At 47.4% G+C, this 20,549-nt stretch overlaps 5 protein-coding genes and 1 non-coding gene across 6 annotated transcripts; all 6 read left to right on the forward strand.

The window, feature by feature from the left end:
- The first annotated feature begins 259 nt into the window (after positions 1-259).
- Positions 260-2,690, forward strand: LOC120650214 (ribose-phosphate pyrophosphokinase 4). Its single transcript, XM_039927252.1, has 6 exons — positions 260-617; positions 713-1,124; positions 1,218-1,286; positions 1,432-1,560; positions 2,004-2,103; positions 2,188-2,690. The coding sequence occupies exons 1-6, from the start codon at positions 481-483 to the stop codon at positions 2,319-2,321; spliced, it is 981 nt and encodes a 326-aa protein (XP_039783186.1). The 5' UTR covers positions 260-480; the 3' UTR covers positions 2,322-2,690.
- A 143-nt stretch (positions 2,691-2,833) lies between these two features.
- On the forward strand, positions 2,834-5,237 carry LOC120650206 (cysteine protease XCP1-like). Its single transcript, XM_039927239.1, has 4 exons — positions 2,834-4,199; positions 4,329-4,564; positions 4,673-4,813; positions 4,912-5,237. Exons 1-4 carry the CDS (start codon positions 3,737-3,739, stop codon positions 5,140-5,142), a joined length of 1,071 nt encoding a protein of 356 aa, XP_039783173.1. The 5' UTR covers positions 2,834-3,736; the 3' UTR covers positions 5,143-5,237.
- Positions 5,238-5,451: 214 nt separating this feature from the next.
- On the forward strand, positions 5,452-5,532 carry TRNAQ-CUG. The gene has a single exon. It is a non-coding gene; the product is annotated as a tRNA-Gln (tRNA).
- Positions 5,533-5,783: 251 nt separating this feature from the next.
- Positions 5,784-9,181, forward strand: LOC120650198 (short-chain dehydrogenase/reductase family 42E member 1-like). Its single transcript, XM_039927228.1, has 5 exons — positions 5,784-6,108; positions 6,573-6,915; positions 7,292-7,563; positions 8,105-8,304; positions 8,602-9,181. The coding sequence occupies exons 1-5, from the start codon at positions 5,919-5,921 to the stop codon at positions 9,034-9,036; spliced, it is 1,440 nt and encodes a 479-aa protein (XP_039783162.1). The 5' UTR covers positions 5,784-5,918; the 3' UTR covers positions 9,037-9,181.
- An 8,139-nt stretch (positions 9,182-17,320) lies between these two features.
- Positions 17,321-18,442, forward strand: LOC120650222. The gene has a single exon (XM_039927265.1). The coding sequence runs from the start codon at positions 17,558-17,560 to the stop codon at positions 18,134-18,136; it is 579 nt and encodes a 192-aa protein (XP_039783199.1). The 5' UTR covers positions 17,321-17,557; the 3' UTR covers positions 18,137-18,442.
- Positions 18,443-19,365: 923 nt separating this feature from the next.
- Positions 19,366-20,296, forward strand: LOC120650230 (outer envelope membrane protein 7-like). The gene has a single exon (XM_039927272.1). The coding sequence runs from the start codon at positions 19,649-19,651 to the stop codon at positions 19,985-19,987; it is 339 nt and encodes a 112-aa protein (XP_039783206.1). The 5' UTR covers positions 19,366-19,648; the 3' UTR covers positions 19,988-20,296.
- The last annotated feature ends 253 nt before the right edge of the window (positions 20,297-20,549 follow it).

Here is a 20,549-nt window from a genome sequence, read left to right on the forward strand (position 1 = left end):
AGCGCCAGTGTCGGTGACAGTTTTATGGGCATAGAAGTAAAAGTTTTATGGACATATATATCTAGACTGGAAATTAGATAATCGTGTCAGATAAATTTTATAGTGATGAAAACTCTCATATCCTATAAAACTCTATGATTTTTTCTTCTTGTCACATCAGCAAAATTGATAATATTTAATATCATGAATTTTTTCGTAAAATCGTCACTGAGACTGACTTAAATAAATTGCATCATCTTATTCCCCATCTTGCCTGCCTCGCCGTGTCAATGTTTCACATCACGGCCCGTTTCGTAGTGCGGCAGCTGGGGTTCTAGGGTTTAGAGAGGTAGATGCCCCCAAAAAGATCGAGGAAAATTATTCGTTGCCCCGCCCGCTTCGCGTCTCGATAAAGACAAGGCGGCCGTCAGAGCAGAGCCCGCCCCTGCTTGCGCCGTTCTTTTCGGGGTTCCCTGTCCCCGCCGCCGCCGCCGGCACGAGATGGAGGTCGCCCCCGCCGCCGGCAAGCAGAAGACGAAGAAGCACATACACCTCTTCTACTGCTCCGAGTGCGAGGAGCTCGCGCTCAAGATCGCCGCCAGCTCCGACGCCATCGAGCTCCAGTCCATCAACTGGCGGTAAGCCGCCCCCTCCCATTCCCCCTCCCGCCTCACCGGTTTCGTGGAGCAAACTGGTTCCTCATCGTTCTCGTGACGGCACCCCCGCTCTCCAGGAGCTTCGATGACGGGTTCCCGAACCTGTTCATCAACAAGGCGCACGACATCCGGGGGCAGCACGTGGCGTTCCTGGCCTCCTTCAGCTCGCCGGCGGTGATCTTCGAGCAGATCTCCGTCATCTTCGCGCTGCCCAAGCTCTTCATCGCCTCCTTCACGCTCGTGCTGCCCTTCTTCCCCACGGGCTCCTTCGAGCGCGTCGAGGAGGAAGGGGACGTCGCCACCGCCTTCACCCTCGCGCGCATCCTCTCCATGGTCCCCAAGTCGCGCGGTGGACCTACCAGCGTCGTCATCTACGACATCCACGCGCTCCAGGAGAGGTTCTACTTCGGGGACGACGTCCTGCCATGCTTCGAGACAGGGATCCCGCTCCTGCTGCAGCGCCTCCGCCAGCTCCCGGACGCAGACAATGTTCGTTGTACCATCCGTGATTGTCTTCGAGCATTTACTTTTTGTGATAAAAGATTCCTATGGCAGTCCTGACTGTTGGCATGTTGCTTGCAGATTACAATTGCCTTCCCAGATGATGGGGCGTGGAAGCGGTTCCACAAGCTCTTGCAACACTTTCCAATGGTCAGTGGTTTCCTTTTCATGCTTGGATATGTCTAGCTCACATACCTTGTATGTATTGTAAAGAGGGATGCATATAGTCATGAAACTGCCCTTTTTTTTGTGTTTTCTTGTCATGGATTTCATGTTGGGCTGTTTGATTATATAGATAGTCTGTAACAAGGTTCGTGAAGGCGACAAGAGAATAGTTCGAATAAAGGAAGGAAATCCTGAAGGGCGACATGTTGTTATTGTTGACGATTTAGTGCAATCTGGGGGAACTCTTAGAGAGTGCCAGGTATGATGGATATGTTCCCTTGCTTCATGATAGTAGATGTTAATGCTTAAAATATTTGTCTTAGTGTTTACTCAGTTTGGAAGGAGATACTGTGTCATATAATTGATATGGCAGAGAGGCACATTGTTGTTTCATTCTATTGGAGTCATCTGGCGAAAGGGGAAAAATGTATTCCTTAGGACACTAAAGCCACTAACTAAGAGTTCTGAAAAATGCTAAAAGAAACATTAGTGTCTTTTTTTGTCAAACATGTATCTCACAAAGATCCCATTTTTCACTCCTTTTGAAGTCACTTTTTGTTCAGTCAATAAATTCTGAGTTTTATGATGTTGCAGTAGGACTTTAGTGCCATATGCTCCTTTTTTTTCCTCTAAAGAATTTCATATTGCTTCTTTCTAGCTGCCACTGATTTTTTTCCCGTCAAATTATTTTGTGCTTTTCAGAAAGTTCTGGCTTCACATGGTGCTGCAAAAGTTAGTGCTTATGTGACTCATGCTGTGTTCCCTAAGCAATCATATGAACGTTTCATGACATCTAATTCTGGTAATTGGCAGTTCATGCAAATTAGCAATTTCTATTTTTCAGCCATTCAGACTTCTTGTTGCTTATCATTTTTGTTCCTTGCAGCTGGGCCAGGTGACCAGTTTGCTTACTTCTGGATCACGGACTCATGTCCTCACACAGTGAAAGCCATTGGGCAAAGACCTCCATTTGAGGTGCTGAGCCTTGCTGGCTCAATTGCGGATGCTCTTCAGATATGAGCTTGCACTGGTAGATGGGCTTGAATTGCCCATCAGATTGAACTTGTGCTAGGAGATGGGCTGCTCCTGTTTGACCGGACTTTACGGTTTCTGGAAAACAAATAATGTGGAGCAAGTTTACTGTGGAAAGACCTGAAGCTTAAGGTTCCATAAACAGCCCTGTGGTGTGATAATAAAATCAGGAGTTGGATGTTGAAATCTGTGAATTTTTTTAGTGTTAACTCAGTTTCAAGGGAGCAATATACGTCTCGACTCTTGAGTGCTGTATCCTAAGCTTTCAGTTAACGGGCGTTGCTGTGAACAATTAGATTGGCGCAAATAACTGATCATGTGAATCATTGCAATGAAAACCTCCTGGTTGCCCTGAAATTTACTGTTAAGAGGGATGCAACGAGGAATTTGGTATGTGGGGCTAGCCTGCATAAACAGAGCTACCCATGCTCCTGCCTCTTTCTTAAGGTATCCAAGTTATCGCAAAACATGCTTCTGTTTTTCTGGGTGATTTGGCTGGGTGGTACATTTTAGTCTCCTCAAACTGTGGGTTTCAACTGTAAGCTTCAGCCATAGTTTGTCTGGCATCTCGTCACAAGCCTATAGCTATAGGCATTTACACCAAACTTCATGCAACAAAATTACAGTGAGTCGCCTCCAAAGTTGTACTTCCAGGTATTACCACCAAGGGTCTTACCTATAATGAGGAAAGCATCACCAACGGACGAACCTGATTAAGATACCACACCTACAGACAGACAAATCTCAGAAAAAGAAGGCAAAGGCAAAGTTTCTCAGGACAGTACCAAACAGGACACAAGATGCCTGACGACCCTCATCGGCTCATCCTCAGCAGAACATCCCCCAAAGCAAAGAAAAAACACATAGCAGCAGCTTTTTCATTCCATCCAGCTCAACTTGTCCATGCATTTACAATTAGCACCATTCCATTATCTTCCTGTGTGGCTGTGTTGCTTCTTGAGGTTGAAAGCAAAAAATGCATGTAGTTGGTTAGAGAATAAAAATAGTATGAGGTACTTCCCTTTGGTGATGACTTGAGCACACGAGCAAAAGATACTTATCCATCCTTCTAAAAACCACTCTGCAGCTGCTTCTCGTGGTCGAACAAATTATCTCCCAACAGGTGTGCAGAGCTGCAAGCATAAGGTACCCTTATTCTGTGCATTGTGCTACATAAATCATGATGTAAACATCATAACAGATTAACAGCCATATTGGAGATGCACGCCTGCAACAGCAGCTTCCTGGTAAAGCAAGGCACTGCTCTTCCAAAGCTTCAGCCAGAAGGGCCATATCAGGTGTAGTGAGTTACTTGCAAGAAACATAGATGACGAGTATAAATGCGTTCATGGATCCTAGACCTGCCATGACAACAAATAGGCAAATAGCAGCAGCCATTTGCCATGGGATCCAAGCTCCCAGTGCTCTTCCTATGCCTAGCATTTGCAGCCTGTTCTGCTAACCAGCACCACGACCCCTCCGTTGTCGGATACTCGCAGGAGGATCTTGCATTGCCGAGCAAACTTCTTGACCTCTTCACATCCTGGTCAGTCAAGCACAGCAAGATCTACGCCAGCCCGAAGGAGAAGGCGAAGAGGTATAGGGTATTCAAGCAGAACCTGATGCACATTGCAGAAACGAACAGGAAGAATGGGAGCTACTGGCTGGGCCTGAACCAGTTTTCTGACATCGCTCACGAAGAGTTCAAGACCAATTATCTGGGATTGAAGCCAGGATTGCCAAAAATGGGTGCACCATCGCGTCCTGCAACAACATTCAGGTATGCCGATGCGGTTAACCTGCCCTGGGCAGTGGACTGGAGGTACAAGGGAGCTGTGACACCAGTCAAGAACCAAGGAAAATGCGGTGAGTGCAGTCTCTGAACAATGCATAAACATCCTATCTCAGCATACTGTCAGTACCAATTCAACCGAAACATGGTGCATTCTGTGCAGTAATAGAATGCAGGGTAACAAGGATACAAATTGCTTGCAGGGAGTTGCTGGGCCTTCTCGACGGTGGCAGCAGTTGAAGGGATCAACCAGATCGTGACGGGCAAGCTGGTGTCGCTCTCAGAGCAGGAGCTGATGGACTGCGACACAACGTTTGATAATGGCTGCGGAGGGGGGATCATGGACTTCGCATTCGCTTTCATAATGGGGAACCAGGGCATCCACACTGAGGAGGATTACCCGTACCTCATGGAGGAGGGCTACTGCAAACAAAAACAGGTTCGCACAGGACACAAATCCTTCAGATGTCATGTTCAGATTCAGATGCACTAAACCGCATCGCGTGCAGTTCTAACAAAGGTTTCTTCTTGGCTCTGGCGTGTTTAGCCTCATGCCAGAGTGGTCACTATTACTGGATACGAGGATGTCCCGGAGAACAGCGAGATCAGCCTGCTGAAAGCGTTGGCTCATCAGCCTGTCAGTGTTGGGATAGCTGCTGGGAGCAAGGACTTCCAGTTCTACAAAGGGGTAAGCAAAATTGTTTGCCTGTATTTTCAGATGATGCCACAGAGATATATAGTTGATTAGTTGTAACTTGCGCATGTCTTCTGACTGGTTGGCTGCAGGGGGTGTTTGACGGGGCCTGCAGCGCCGAGCTTGACCACGCATTGACGGCCGTCGGATACGGCTCATCCTACGGACAGGACTACATCGTCATGAAGAACTCGTGGGGCAAGAACTGGGGAGAGCAAGGGTTCGTCAGGATAAAGAGGGGCACCGGGAAACCGGAGGGCGTCTGTGGAATCTACGCGATGGCTTCCTACCCTGTCAAAAATGCGACACACTGGGGGGCGTAATTTTGTAACCAATCTTGTAATCCGCACGAAAGCATCGTTACTCAATTCAACATGTTGATCAATCGTTACTCGATGGCGTGCCACGGGGTGGTCAAGAGGATTGAGGATCCATGCAAAGAAAACAAGGTGATTGAGGGAGATTGGAAGGGATTAAGTGGATTTTAACTTATTGGAGATTTAATCCCTCCCAACCTCTTCTAATCCCCTTCAATTATCTTGCTAACACAGTTGGCGTAGGAAGGATTATGTGGCAAAACCATTCATGGTTAGATACGATAAATAAATTCTTTTGTAGAAGGTCGCATCGAAGGTCCCATGGTCTAGTGGTCAGGAGTCAGGACATTGGACTCTGAATCCAGTAACCCGAGTGTTCAAATCTCGGTGGGACCTCCTTTTTTGTGCAATTGATTTTTTTTAGAGTGGCGGCTAGCTAATCATTCTAGCCTGAAGACCCGAACACGTGCTTTTCTTTCCCCTGATTTTTGATGAATGGTATGTGTAGATTCGCTGCTAGTGACGGCCGAAGGAATTCAGAGCTCACGGCTCAGCGTCAACAAACGTGCCTGTCCGGGGTCTGGGCGTGACCAATTTGTTTATTTCTCCGAAACGGCGTGTCCTCAACAGGTAGTCTGTCAGGTCAGGCATCACGATTCACGAGTAGCACGAGCTCTACTGCCCAGGTTGTCCTCGCCGGCGACTTGTGCGCGGCCTTTGTTTTCTCCGGCCAGGCGGCCACACCACACCACAAGCGCAGGCACAGAGAGGCCCCGGAGAAGATGCATCTGAGCGCGAACGAGGGGATCGAGGGCGTGCGGTTCGCGGTGACCGGCGGGCAGGGCTTCGTCGGCGCCGCCCTCTGCCTCGAGCTGCTCCGCCGCGGCGCCAGGGAGGTCCGGTCCCTCGACCTCCGCGCCGCCTCCTCCTGGTCCCAGCAGCTCCTCGACGCCGGCGTCCGCATCATCCAAGGTCACTGTCTTCCCCCTCACCGTCTTCAGTTCAGATCGCTGCATCACCGAATTCACCCGCGGTTTTACTTTGCCCTCGCTGTGGATGTGCTCTGCGAATGTAGTGGTTGCAGAATTTACTGTGTCGTGGTTTGCTGGATTGGAAGAGCTTACCTCACCGGATTTACCGTGTCGTGAGTTGCAGAATTAGATTGCTCTTAGAAGCAAGACGCTTGAGAGTGGTATTACTGTGCCCGTACCACTTGATTTATCTCTGTGTATCTAAGTAGGTAGTGCCTCTTGCATAGTTGTTTCTGGATATAGTTACAGTAGCACTAGCACTATCAATCATCACGTCTTGTCTGCAGTCAGTCTCAGTTTTTGCGTTTGATGCAACTGGTTTCCCACATTGTTTTGAGCACTAATGGTGAACAATATTATGGTTTGTGGAATGGATCATCAGTTTCTTAGGGCCTTGTTTTGCAGGGGACATTAGAAAGAAGGATGATGTGGGGAGGGCTTTATGCGGAGTGGACTGTGTTTTCCACCTTGCTTCTTATGGCATGTCCGGAAAGGAAATGGTGCAGGCTGGTAGAGCTGACGAGGTTAATATAAACGGGACCTGCAATGTACTCGACGCTTGCCATGAGCATGGTGTCAGAAGGCTTGTGTATGTAAGCACATACAATGTGGTGTTTGGGGGAAAGCCGATTGTCAATGGAAATGAGGCATTGCCTTATTTTCCAATTGAAGATCATGTTGATGCTTATGGGCGCAGCAAATCAGTTGCTGAACAGTTGGTGCTGAAGAGTAATGGGCGGCCAGCTAAGTAAGTTTTCTCTTCTCCTTTGCTGCACTTGAATGGCATGTACACACTACACAGTAAGCTAACTTTAATATCCTTCTCAAAATAGATATACCCGAATACATGCAGCCAAGTTTTTAAAACCAATAAACCTGTAATTAATTTATAACAATGGATTCACCATCAAAGTATTTTTCATATCATTATAATTTTGATATTCTTTTGATGGTGCACAATTGTAAAAAAAATGGCAAAATGTGCTTATTTTGTTGAAGATCGTGTTGGCGTCCATAACGACAATTAGAAGTAAAGAAATATTTTATGCTATCTTTGCACAATTCCTTATATTGTGTCATCTTCTTTTAAAAACTTAGTGATCTTATTTGGTGAAATCTTACAGGCATGATAGAAGTACTCGTCTTTATACATGTGCAATTCGCCCTGCTGCTATATATGGGCCAGGTGAAGAGCGTCATCTTCCAAGAATCCTGCGCCTTGCAAAGTTGGGGTTAGCATTCTTCAGGATTGGGGGTCCAGATGTAAAGACTGATTGGGTTTATATAGATAATCTAGTTCTTGCTCTGATATTGGCAAGCATGGGACTTTTAGATGACATTCCTGACAGGAAGGGAACTCCTGTAGCAGCTGGTCAGGCATATTTCATCTGCGATGGTAATTGCTGCTAGCCTTTGTGATGTTGTTAATTGACTTAGTTGACTCATGCTGTCGTGCAGGAGCCAATCTTTGTTGGGGTTTTTTTTCTTTTCCTGTCTACTCAAACTGCCAATTTTATTATTACTTGAGTTTGGGAAAAAAAAATGTGAGCCTAATCTAGTAGAGAAGACATCCATGGTTTGTGGTATTGATTTTTGCAATATTGCCATCATTAGCGATATATTTTCAACGGAACAACTACATAGATCCGAAATAATAATAATTATATAGCTATTTCTCTCTTATTCTGAACACTAAAAAGTTTGAAGTTTAACGTTTTACATAGTTAAACAGAAACATTTTTTTACATAATCCCAAGATTCCATTACTTGAATAACAGAATTATTTGCCATACAAGTACACACTGCCCAGCAATTTCTGAACCTTTGAACAAATATCCCCTGAAAATTTGTTGGTTAGAAATGGCTATGATAGAGCACGGTGATTATATATGCAGTTGTACATTTCATTGCTTTATTGAGCTATAACTGTTTTGCAGGATCACCATGCAACACTTTTGAATTTATCATCAGCCCCATATTTCAAAGTTTGGGTTATTCAGTTCCTCGAGTGACGCTGGATACCTCTGCTGCCCTTGCCATTTCAAGAATATTTTTATTTATATCTACACTGTTCTATCCATGGCTTGATAGTAAATGGATCCCTCAGCCTCTTATTCTTCCTGCTGAAGTGTATAAGGTCAGAGTGTCAGACTCTTATTCAATTTTGGTCTTCTCTTTTGTGTTGCCAGTTTGCCTAATCCAGTATAATTTGAAATAAATATAAATGGTCAGACGCAAGTGCAACAGTCATGCTGATTTCATCTTTAGTTTAAAAATCAGTCCTTTTCAAGGTATCTCTCTCTATTGAATTACTAGCACTTGGCTACCAGACTAGCAAAATAATATTCTCTTTGGTGTTGGACAAAGTTAAGATAATAGTCCCATTGCCCAAGGATATGTAAAAATATATCTGATGTTGCTTGCTAATTGACAGGTTGGTGTTACACACTATTTTTCATTCTTGAAAGCTAGAAATGAACTCGGCTATGTACCTATGGTGAGCCCTCGGGAAGGCCTGGCTGCAACAATCTCGTATTGGCAGGCGCAGAAGAGAAGGGAACTAGATGGCCCGACTATATTTACTTGGTTAGCTGTTACAATTGGGATGCTTGCTATATTCTCTGCTGCTTGCCTTCCACCCGTCGGCCCGTTGAAATGGGTGCTTGACATCCATTTATTTGTATTTCGCTCATTGTTGGTGATTCGGCTAGTCTTTGCGGCAGCAGTTGCAGCGCATATTGGTGAAGCCGTTTATGCCTGGTTCTTGGCAAAAAAGGTGGATCCAAGGAATGCTGCGGGGTGGTTTTGGCAAACCTTTGCTCTTGGGTTCTTTTCTCTGCAGTATCTTCTCAAGAGAGTGAGAGGGTAAATTGTTTCACATACACATTGTAATTTGTAACTCTGTAACAGTGATTTCCAGCCTCATGCTTGTAACTTTATCTGAAAACTATTCGTGCTTGCTACTGAGGACATGTACACCAAATGGTTCTTTACTGCATTAAAATTTCCCCATAGCCGGCCACTTGTGACCGATGTTTCCATGAGGCTTTTCATGTTTGCATGAGTTTGGCGCTAGAATTAGCGAGGTTCAAATGAAATCAAATCCGGGTCCTTTCAGTTAAATCTACAATTCAAGACCCAGATCAGCTATATTTTAACACTAAAAAAATCATGCAACACGTGTTATTGAACTATTCCTTTAACTACAAAAAGTATCACGTGTCATGTCATCCAAACTCATTTTCAATATATTGCCTAAACTTCGGACTGGTCAGTGCTCATAAACCAAAATAGCACTTTTTAGCTCTGATTTCGGGATGGTGCAAAATTTATGATGAACAGAACTTGGTTACTCTTTTGGGACATGAAAAAAGAAGAGAGCCATTACATCCAGAACGCCACAGGTCTCTCTTGGTGCTCCCAGACAGGTCTCTCTAGTTGATCCCAGTAGCCTTGGTTGTCCAGTCCCTCAGCTATTTGTTATCTGATGATGATCCTCTCCGTCCCGTCCTCCCTTCCTCGTATGGAATTGAAGATAACAAATAGCTCCTACGCTGAGATTCGTCCTGCAATTCGTATCTGGACTCCATCAACCCCGGTCGCCTCCAACCCAGCTCCTACGCTGAGATCTACTAATTCGACTCTGAATTGAAGAAGGAAAGAGCGCATCGGCGGCGGCGGCGGCCTAGCAGACCCTAGTTGGGCCTCCCGTACTCCCCATAGTGGGCGTCTTTAGAGGGTGGTCAGGCGCAGCCCACCAAAGCCGATGTGCAGACCTCGCCAGTCGCCACGGTCCCCTGCCGCCGTCCGTCGCCTGCCTGCCCTCCTGTAGTCCGGTCCCCAGCGTCGTCGTCACTCGTCCCCTGTGCCAGCGGGCGAGACAGCGATGTGTGCCTTTTTTTAGATTAAGAAACATCCAGCCTTGACCTCTCACAGCTGAGAGGCTACAGCTTAAAAACATAGTCACGGTACGCAGATCGCTATTTAGCAAACGCTAATATCCGTCAAACAAAAGTTTGAAAGAACCAAAAAGGCAGACCAGACCACATTACAAAGAAACTAAGACATCAGCCTTTGTCTAAAATTCCACCCCTTTTTAGCAAAAAGCTCCATGACTAATCCTTCAATCACTCGGCAGTTGCTCTTCATGTGAACCTTCTCTTCTTCCTTAGCAAGCTGCGACCAGGATCTTGCCCAGTGTGTTCCCCTGAATATTACCTGCAAATATGAGTTAGGTTGCTTTTGGTTGAAAACCACATCATTTCTATTTAGCCAAATGGCCCAGCACATTGCAGCAACTCCTACTAAAAACTGTTTTCTGAGTTTCATGGAGAAACCTCTCAGCCAGGAACCCAGCATGTTACTAACACTTGCAAGCGCTTTTACTCCAAATGCAAAGAACACTGCACTCCACACAAATTTTGCCACATGACAATCAAAAAATAAGTGTTGTATTGTTTCATCTTCAGAGCAAAAGCAGCACTTGCTTCCCCCCTTCCAGTTTCTCTTTAACAGATTGTCTTTGGTTAGGATGACACCCTTTTGAAGGTACCACAAGAAAATTTTAATTTTCAGAGGTATCTTCAGTTTCCACACCACACTCTCACAGGGTAACCTATTTGTCAACATTAAATTATTATACATCGATTTCACGGTAAAAGCTGAGTTTTGGGTCAACGTCCAATTGAAAGAATCATTGGCATCAGATAGAACTAAATTCACTACTTTTGAGACTAGCTCATGCCATAACCTCAACTTGTCTCCTACCAAAACTCTCCTAAATGTAATATTCAGAGGTATAGTACCAAGCGCACTAGCAACTGTTTGATTTCTCTTTCTCACAATATTGTAAAGAGAGGGAAATTGCTGCATCAAAGGCTTGTTACCCAACCACCAATCCTCCCAAAATCTTGTTTGTTCCCCATTACTAACCTGGAATTTTCCTCTTTGTAGGAATTGTTCTTTGACCGCCATTAGACCCCTCCAGAACTGGGAATCACCTGGCTGCTTGTTCACTTGTGACAAAGTTTTCCCCCTTAGGTATTTCTTCTTAAGACCCCTCCATTTGCTTAACAAGCAAGCATTTTGGGCCTCTAGGTCAGTAATTCCTAACCCTCCAAAACTCTTGGGTGTACTAAGAACACTCCATTTGACCAATCTGTATTTCTTCTTTTGTTCATCACACTGCCAAAAAAACCTGGATCTGTAATAGTCCAGTTTCTTTAGAATTCTTTTAGGAATTTTAAAGAAAGACAACATAAACATGGGTAGACTGGTCAAAACTGACTTTATCAGTACCAGTCTGCCCCCAGCTGACAGCAATTTACTTTTCCAACTGCTTAGCTTCTTTTGAAATCTTTCTTCTATATGGCTCCAATCTCTGTTTGTTAGTTTCTGATGATGCATTGGGATTCCGAGGTATTTGAATGGGAGAGAGCCTTCTTTGCACCCAAACACTTGGATGTAATTATCTATCTTTCCTTTTGCCTCTCCCATTCCAAGGATTTCGCTTTTGTGGAAATTGATCTTTAGGCCAGAGAGATTTTCAAAAGCATTTAGCACCAGCTTCAGACTTTTTGCTTGCTCAATGTCATCTTCTAGGAAAAAAATGGTGTCATCTGCATATTGTAGAATTGACAGCCCTCCTTCTACCAGATGTGGTACAACTCCTTTTATTTGATTGTCCTCTTTTGCCCTTAAGACCAATAATGAAAGCATATCAGCCACTATATTGAATAGCACAGGTGATAAGGGGTCACCTTGCCTTAATCCCTTTTTTGTTTGAAAGAAACTACCCACATTGTCATTTACTTGAATCCCAACACAACCACCAGTAACAGTTTTCTTAATCCAGTCACACCACTGGGGTGCAAAGCCTTTTCATTCTCAGTGTTTGTTGTAGAAAATCCCACTTTACCTTATCATATGACTTCTCAAAATCTAGTTTTAAAAGGATTCCACTGTGTTTTTTCCTCTTCATTTCATGGATAGTCTCATGAAGTACCACAACTCCTTCCAAGATAAATCTGCCTGGTAGAAAAGCACTTTGGGAAGGCTCAATTATTCTATTAGCCACTGATGTAAGTCTGTTAGCTAAAACCTTAGTAAAGATTTTAAAGCTAACATTCAACATACATATTGGTCTATATTGCTGGATCCTTTTGACTTCTTGCAGCTTTGGGATCAAGATTATCACTCCAAAATTCAGACTAAATAAGTCAAGGTCCCCATTATGGAAATCTCTGAATAATTCCATTAGGTCATCTTTTATGAGATTCCAAAATACCTGATAGAACTCCACCGGGAATCCATCTGGTCCTGGGGCCTTGTTGTGTTTCATTTGAAAAATTGCATCTCTGACCTCCTTTTCAGTGAACTCTTCTACTAGACTCCTGTTTTCTTCCTCCAGCGCTTGAGTTATGTCCTCCTTTCTTGTCTCCTCCAAAGTGATATTATTTCTTTCCGGTTTCCCAAACAAATTTTTGTAGTACTTTGTAATATACTTTTCCAGTTCATCTTTTCCCTCAATTGTCCCTTCCTCTTGTTCCAATCTGTAAATTCTAGTATTCTTTCTTTTCCCATTTGCCACCATCTGAAAATACGTGGTGTTGCTATCACCTTGAAGTAATTTCTTTGTTTTGGCTCTCTGAAACTATCTAATTTCTTCCTCTCTTAAAAGCCAGGCCAATCTTTCTTTCAAACATTGTTTGAGGTCCATCTCTTGCTGGCTCAAAAGACAGTCTTCAGCTTTCTTATCCAGTTCATTGGTTTTCCTTAGTAGTTCTTCCTTTTCCTTCCTATATGCTCCATTCAAATTTATTGTCCAGCCTCTTAGGAATTGCCTTAATCTTCTTATCTTATTTTGCCATTTTTGCAAATTATTGTTTCCCCTTTTCTCTTTATTCCAAATTTCTGAGACCATATCAAAAAAGTTTTCATTCAGCAGCCAGCTTAGTTCAATGCGGTCAGAATCTAATGCTTCCTCTTCCTTCCACCCATGGCGGATCGAGATGCGGCGGCGGCGGCGGCGGCAGCGATCAGTGGTCAGTGATCGGAGCAGGCAGAGCCTGGCAGCCAGCCGCAACTGTGATCGCTGCTTCTGACGGGGACAGATCGCAGCGCGCAACACATGGCCGAGTTGTTTGTTGTTGCCGCGGCTCCGAAACAGTGGTTGCGTATGCTTCGCGAGTGTCGCGACGCAATTATGAAGTTTTAGCAGGTCTTTTTCCCAGATGAGCTGTAACGTAACAAGTCTCCCAGTAGAAATTTGGTGGCTGTCGCGCGTCTAGCACCGTATCCGTATGTGCTCTCAAGTCTGAACTGTAAAATAATTGGAATCCAAAAATACACCTCGTCCCCCTTGCCCATCTGCACTAGCATCTGTGGAGAACTGGAATGCTATGTCAGTATGTCACGGTGTCACTGACTGACGACGGAGCAACCGAAAACGGGGCTAGAATACTGCCACGAAGACCATGAGCTTGAGCTTCAGTTGTGCTCCACCACTCCCCGCCCATCCGCTGATTCTTCCACCAACCTCCCAACCTACCATGCCGTGCATTCAATAAAAGTGAGTGTCGGCGAGCGGAAGCAACCCAAAAAGGGAAGAGAGGAGAACAGGTGAGCGCCGAGTGCTGTGTCAGGCTCCGAGTTGGACTGCTGAACCGCAGCCATGTACATGAGCCGCACGAACTGCTTAACCTGTGAGCTTCTTCATCAACAATCCTAACCCCGTTCTCTCGACCACCAACAACTCCCACGGCCAATATTGGCAGGAACTCAGCTTGGTAAATAACAATGCGTCAAACTTGAGCAGGCGGTTTCAGTAGCAGTGGGGTGTAAAAGTTCAGGTTTTCAGCGTCTGAAACTCTGGATGGCGTTCTTCTTGTGAAGGTAGATTGGCGTGCAGCTGCTGAAAAGCTCTACCTTAAAGATTGGCCTAGGATGAGCAGCCGAATCATGACAAAACGCTCCGGTAGGACTGTAGGAGGCGGGGACGGTCGGTCGGACAGACAAGGTCTCAAGGGCCGCCACCACGGGGCTGCCGTTTGGATGATTGGCTCCTCTTCCTCCCCCATGTTCGCATGTGAATCCTTTTGGTGAGGCCGCAGCTACCCCTTTTTAAGTAAACGCTAATCAAGCATACACAGGTCAGCCACATTCCCTCATTCCATCAACGGGGTAATCATCAGAACTTCAGTTGTTTACTTTCCTGTAACTGGAATCCTGAAAGTGTTTGGTAGAACTAGATTAGCAAATTGCAGAACTGGAGACACCGCGTCCTCAGGAAAAGAGGGATAAATTGTCTCGGAATTCCTTGGGGGTGGCGCTCACTGCTCAGTGCTCTTTAAAGAAAAAAAAAGGGGGCAATTGTGTTTCTACCCTTATTTTTAACCCCAATTGTGATTTTACCCTCATTTTTGTTGACTTTGTATTTTTACCCCTACTGTTCCAAAATAAAGCTGCCGTTTACCCCTATTTATAACACCGTGAGCTGCATCCCAATTCAAATAATTAGAAAAATAAACTAAATCCTAGGAAAAGACAAATATACCCCCTTATCGTTATCTCTTCTCTCGCAGATCTGGCTACAACTCTCCCCAATTCTCTCGTTCTCTCCTCTCTGGCGGCGTGGGCACTGGCGGGCAGGAAGCAGGTCCCCGGGGCTCGGTTTGGCGAGGCTGTGCCGCGGGCCAGGGGGAGGGTCCAGGAGGGTGCGCCCAGGAGGGGGCTCGGCTCGGCGGCCAGGAGGCGGCGCCGCAGGTCTGGGAGGAGGGGTCGCGCGGCTCGGCTACCAGGGGAGGGCGCGGATCCGGTGGCTAGGTGGGGGGCGCCGCGCCAGGGAGGGGCCGCGTGCCCGGCGCCCGATATTTGCGAAACCCTAGCTCACTCCCACGCTTGCAATTCCCGTCGGTCCCAGGCGGCGGCAGCGGCGGTGGCGCCTGGCTGGGGTGCCGCGCGTTGCTGGGGTGTCGCGCGTGGCAGCCGGGCGGCGCGCGTGCGAGGGCCAGACCCGCGGCCAGGCTAGGGCGGCGTACGGGGCTGGTGCGGGCGGCGGTTGTGGGCGCACGGTGATTGGCAGCGTGCGAGTTCGATTCTGCTCCTGGAGATCAAATTGTAGTGGTGGAGTGATTCAATCATCCTAGAGCTTTATTTGCTCAACCAGAGCTTGGTTTGGCAGTGCGGAACCTCGATTTGGCAGTAGCGGATCTCGATTTAGGGGAAGGCCAGAAAGGGGCAGGAAGTCAGGCGCACAATCTCGGGGAGCTCGATTTGCTGCCGGCGAGCTTGTTCCAGCAGCCGCGCACGTGGAGCTCGGGTCGACTGCTCGGGCAGGGGATGCTCATCCTGACTGGGATAAAAGCTAGCTGATGTTCCTAGAGGAAGAGGCGCCGGAGGATTAAAGGCACGATGGCCATGGGAGCATAGAAGAGAAATACGGAGAGAAAGGAGAAAAACAAAGCTAGAAATTGGGAGCTGGTACAAGCTAATTGCAGCCTAAGCAACTTGACCAACACCGGCAGTGAGAAGCAGCACTACGAGTCTCCCAGCTACAGGCTCTCAACTTCGACGAGGGCCACTGCAACGCGCCGCCCCTGTTCTCCACCATTGCTCGAGGCCTCGAGCTTTCCAAATTGGAAAGAGCGGGGGCGAGGAAGAGATGCATGTTGTTTCAACTTAATTTTGTGTATTATAATGTTGTTCAAATTCAAGCAAATTCTTATCCATATTATTATTAAAATGCTTCTGAAATGTAATGGCAAATAAGGGTATATTCACAAAGTTCCAAAAAAGTAGGGGCATATTCGCAAGAGCAAAATTGTCTTCTTTGACACTGTTAAGTACTGTTCACGGAGTAGGGGTAGAATGAGTCTTCATTTCCAAACAGTAAGGGTAAAAATGCAAAGTGAAAGAAAATGAGGGTAAAATCATAATTGAAGTTTAAAAAAGGGGCAATAACGCAATTGCCCAAAAAAAACTATGCATTTTATTCCATGGAAAGACAGTAACAATTTCAGTTTTCATCAATGTACAAAATAATCCACTATAAACCACTATTAGCTTTTTAGAAGATATACCACTACGTTATACAACATTTATCCGATATGTCCGCTAAAGGGGGGTTTTACATGATCTAGTGGTAATAAATGTCTGATATGTCCACTAAAGATGTAGTCAAAAGAAATAAAGAATCAATATAACTAGAGTGAACCATAGATAAAGCAGCATGTGTACAGTTTGGCAGTCAAAAGACGTTTTGAGTCTATTTTAGCGTGTTAGATCAATGATATTTTTAATTTTGTATATAATTATTGATTATTTTATTATTCCACTAAATAATTTAATTTTTGTTATAACTTTCGCTATAGCTCTTTTAATTTTTTGAAAGGACTTCCGCTAAATATCTTAGCCCACTATGTTTTACATTAATTTTCATATTATTACCCGTACGAACAAATTTTTTTTATCGCAGTAATCAGACGGTTGCTGCTGCTGGGTTCACATGAGTTTGTAGCATACTAGCACGAGAGATGCTGAACAGGGTCGGAGCTGGTCGGACAGCACGCCATTTGGTGGACGTCAAAGCCATGCCAGGTGGCCTTGTATAGGCGCACACACCGCACCGGCAGCTGCCACCCATCGGCCCCATTTAGTTCAGCTACCCTAGGCTACGCTACGAAAGAATTTTGTATGCATTAAGTAGTAAATGAAATCAATTTATAATATTTTTTTAGAAATGAGTGTAACTTTTCGCGACGAATCTAATAACAGTAATTAATAGATAATTAATTACAGTGATGTTACAATAACTATTCTCTAATCGCGCGGTCAAATGACTCATTAGATTTTTCAGGATTCCTAACGCGAGATTCTAAAGTTAATTTTATCAACTGATTTTATTTGATACTGTAATTAGCGGTCAAAGTGTTATATTCACTAGCACAGCGCAAACCAAACGAAGCCATTATTTTTGCCAACACGGCTCCAGAATATCTGAGCTGCCGGAGTTGGGGAGAGGAAAAAAAAAGAAAACCCCTCAAAAGAAAATGTTCTAGTAGCAGAAGACCAGAAGTTCACAAAGCTACCGCGAACTTTCAACTGCCCACCTCGTTCGTGTCGTGTCCCCCTCATGCGTGAATAAAGCCAGCCTGTCCAGGGGGGTGCGCGGCTGCTGCGGCTGCGAGACAAACACCGCGCCAACACATACACATACGGACATACCTCGCCTTCCTCCTCCATCCCCCTCCCGTCCACACCAAAAGGAGAAGGGGGGAGAGATCTGGAGAAGGAGAAGGCCATTGCCCCGTGACGGCTTGAGCTTCTTCTCTGCTCTTTTTCTCTCTTCTCTCTCGCGTGCTTTCTTGCTTCGCTTGGCTGAGGCGCCGGCCATGGCCACCATCCTGGAGAGCATCCAGAAGACGAGGTTCCTGCCGACCAGGCCGCTCAAGGACGAGCTGCCCACCTTCCAGGGCGGCCTCGGCGGTGGCGGCGGCGGGGGCGGCAAGGAGAGCCACCTCATGGGCCTGAGGAAGCGGCTCTCCTCCTTCTCCGGCAAGATCCAGCCCATCTCCTCCGCGTCGGCCGAGTGGGCGTTCCGGCGCTCCAAGTCGGCGCCGTCGCTCGGCGCCGCGTTCGCGGCCGGCGGCGGCTCCCTGCGGCAGTGGTGGGCGTGGGGCGTCGGCTGGCTGCTCTCCAAGAAGCCCGGCTTCGCGGGGGACCTCGAGATGAACGAGAAGGAGGTCGCCGCGCTCGGCCGCCAGAGCCGCGGCAGCTGGGGCCACATCCTCTACAAGATGCGCGCCGGCGTCCGGCGCCTCGTTATGTCCACGCACTCGCTCCCCAACACGCAGAAGCAGTCCCTGCCGTCGGCGGCGGCGCAGCACAGCGCTCACTGCAAGCCGGCGGCGGCGTTCGCCTACGCGCAGAGGCAGAGCTTCCACCTCAACGGCCACGCCATGGCGCACTAGGGAGCGTCGCCGGATGCGCGCCGGGTTCCAGGTGCGTGAGACCGATGGTGAAGATATCGCGATACGAATATAAGTGGGAAAAAAATTAGCCCGGTGATTGATGAATGGTTCAAGTGAAATGTAGCGTTGCCGTCCCGTTCTGTGTAGATCTAGTGCCCCTGTAGGGGTGAATTTGTATGCTCGTTCTTTACATTCTTTTTGGGTTCGCTGGAGATTGTAAATGTAAAATGTTTGGTTGATCTTGTATTGCCTTTTTTTTGCCCCCCGCAGTAAATAAATCTAATGCAAAATCGTGCTCCTCTGTTCTTGAGAAAATGGCCTCGAGAGTTTCAGCTTTCTCAGATCTGATACGTCTTTTCAGTGGCCGGCTGGCTAGTGGCTACCAACGGAGTAACCTTGTAACCTTGCCATGAATCGCCTATCGGTGTCGGTGCACGCGTTTGCTGGAACCTGGAAGCTAGTAATGCCTAATGTTCAACGCAGCTCGTAAACAGCTGGAAAAGAAGTTTCGAAGATTGGTTGCCTAGTATGCAAATATCAGCGACTCAGTTTGACGCCTGAATTCATCAACGATTCAGGCATCTCGCTACTCGCTAGAACGCAAAACACTCGTCGTAGCAAGGGTTGACATGACCCTCGAGACGTGGATCCGAGCTTCGGCTTCGCTCCAGTTTCGTTTCTAGAACAACGCATACCATTCCCTTGTGCGTTGTTGCTTGTCTACCGGGAGTAGCCGAGGAGGAGAGGAAGCAGACGAGAAGGTGAGGCGTCGCATGTGAACAGGTAGACGGTCAATTGTGTCACCTACGACAACGAGCCGGATGGGGCCCTGCAGGTTTGCGCACCGTGCACCGTGCACCGTGCGTGAGAAAATGGGATGGTTCGGCAAATTCCAACGGGGAGGAAATGAGCGGCGCCCATGAGAATAAATCCGGCGGCCGGCGGCCGGCGGCGCGGTCCAATGGAACGCGTGACCCAATCTCGCCAGTCGCCACCGACGCTTTCTTATCGGGCCAGGCCACCGATTCCTTCCTAAAAATCTTCGCGGCCTCTGCTAAATCCGGCCCATCAATTTTACCCCAAAGCGGCGGCCGGTCTCTCTCTCTCTCTCTCTTCTTGTTTCACAAGCGGACGTCACCTCTCACCCAGCCCATGGGCACAACCACACAAGGCGGCGGCGGCAAGGCAATCAGGGAGCGGCCGCCCACCGCAGCCCACGCGGTCCACTCCAATCCAGGGCCACGGCTCACGAGCCACACGCCTCCCCCTCCCCCCCCGCGGCTTGTCCTCTTCCTCGGGCTTTCCCTTTCGTGCAGGACAGCGCAAGCCGAAAAGCTTTCCCCTCCCCGCCGTCGGCTTGCCCCTGCCGCCACCCCCGCTCGCGCACAAAACCCCCCCTCCCAAACCCCGAGCGCGGCCAGCGAACGCCCATCACACAGCGCACGCTCGTCACGCCACCGCTCCCCACCCATCCGTGATCCGTCACCAGCGAGCGGCCCGCGAGGAGGACCCATGGCGAAGGGAGGAGGAGCGCGCGAGGGCGGCGCCCTGAAGACGGCGGTGATCGTCGCCGGGGGGCTCGCGCTCGCGTGGGTCACCGTGGAGACTGCCTTCAGGCCCTTCCTCGACCGCCTCCGCGGCGCCGTCTCCCGCAAGACCGACCCCGCCAGCGACCCCGACCAGGAGGAGGCCCCCGCCGCCGCCGCGCCCGAGGCGGAGGAGGAGAAGGCGCCGGCGCCAGAGGAGCGGACCGCGCCGCCGGCCCCCGCCGTCGTGGAGGAGAAGGTCGAGGAGAAGGTGGCCGAGCTGGAGGAGAAGGTGGAGGAGGCCGCCGCCGACAAGGCCGAGTGAAGGGGATCTCGTCCCTGTCCGGGCCCCCTTCTGAATAGTATGCTGTTGGTTCTGTGAATCTGTTCTGTGATTTCGGAGCTTGTCGTCATCATGGATGATGCTAAGTTTGAACCATATATAATTTCAGTACCTGCATCTCAGTAATCGTCTAAGTTTACCGGTGTGGCTGCATTAGTTTTTGGCCCTTTCCTACCATTTAGAACATGTTGATGGCTTGATATGATAGTGCTTGTATGCGTGACTGCTGATTGCTTACTGCATCAGTTTTATTCGTGCTAGTGTGAGATGATTGCGTGCTGTTGCTACTTTTTTTAAAATTTTCTGATCTGTTATGTCCATTTGGTGGTAAAATGCTAGAGGTTTACTAGTTGTGCATCATCATTTATTTGCTGTACTACTTTTTTCCAAGTGAAGAACTTTTGGAAGCTTATGTTTTCTCGCTAGTACTTTGTTGCTCTTCAACTCTGTTTCTATGCTTTGTTACTTTTATGATGTCTCATGGACAATGGCACAATGTTTGGTGGGAAAATGCTAGATTGAAAGAGAGAATATGGCCAGGAAT

Source organism: Panicum virgatum, chromosome 1K, assembly GCF_016808335.1.
Source record: "Panicum virgatum strain AP13 chromosome 1K, P.virgatum_v5, whole genome shotgun sequence".
NCBI classification, from domain to species: domain Eukaryota; kingdom Viridiplantae; phylum Streptophyta; class Magnoliopsida; order Poales; family Poaceae; genus Panicum; species Panicum virgatum.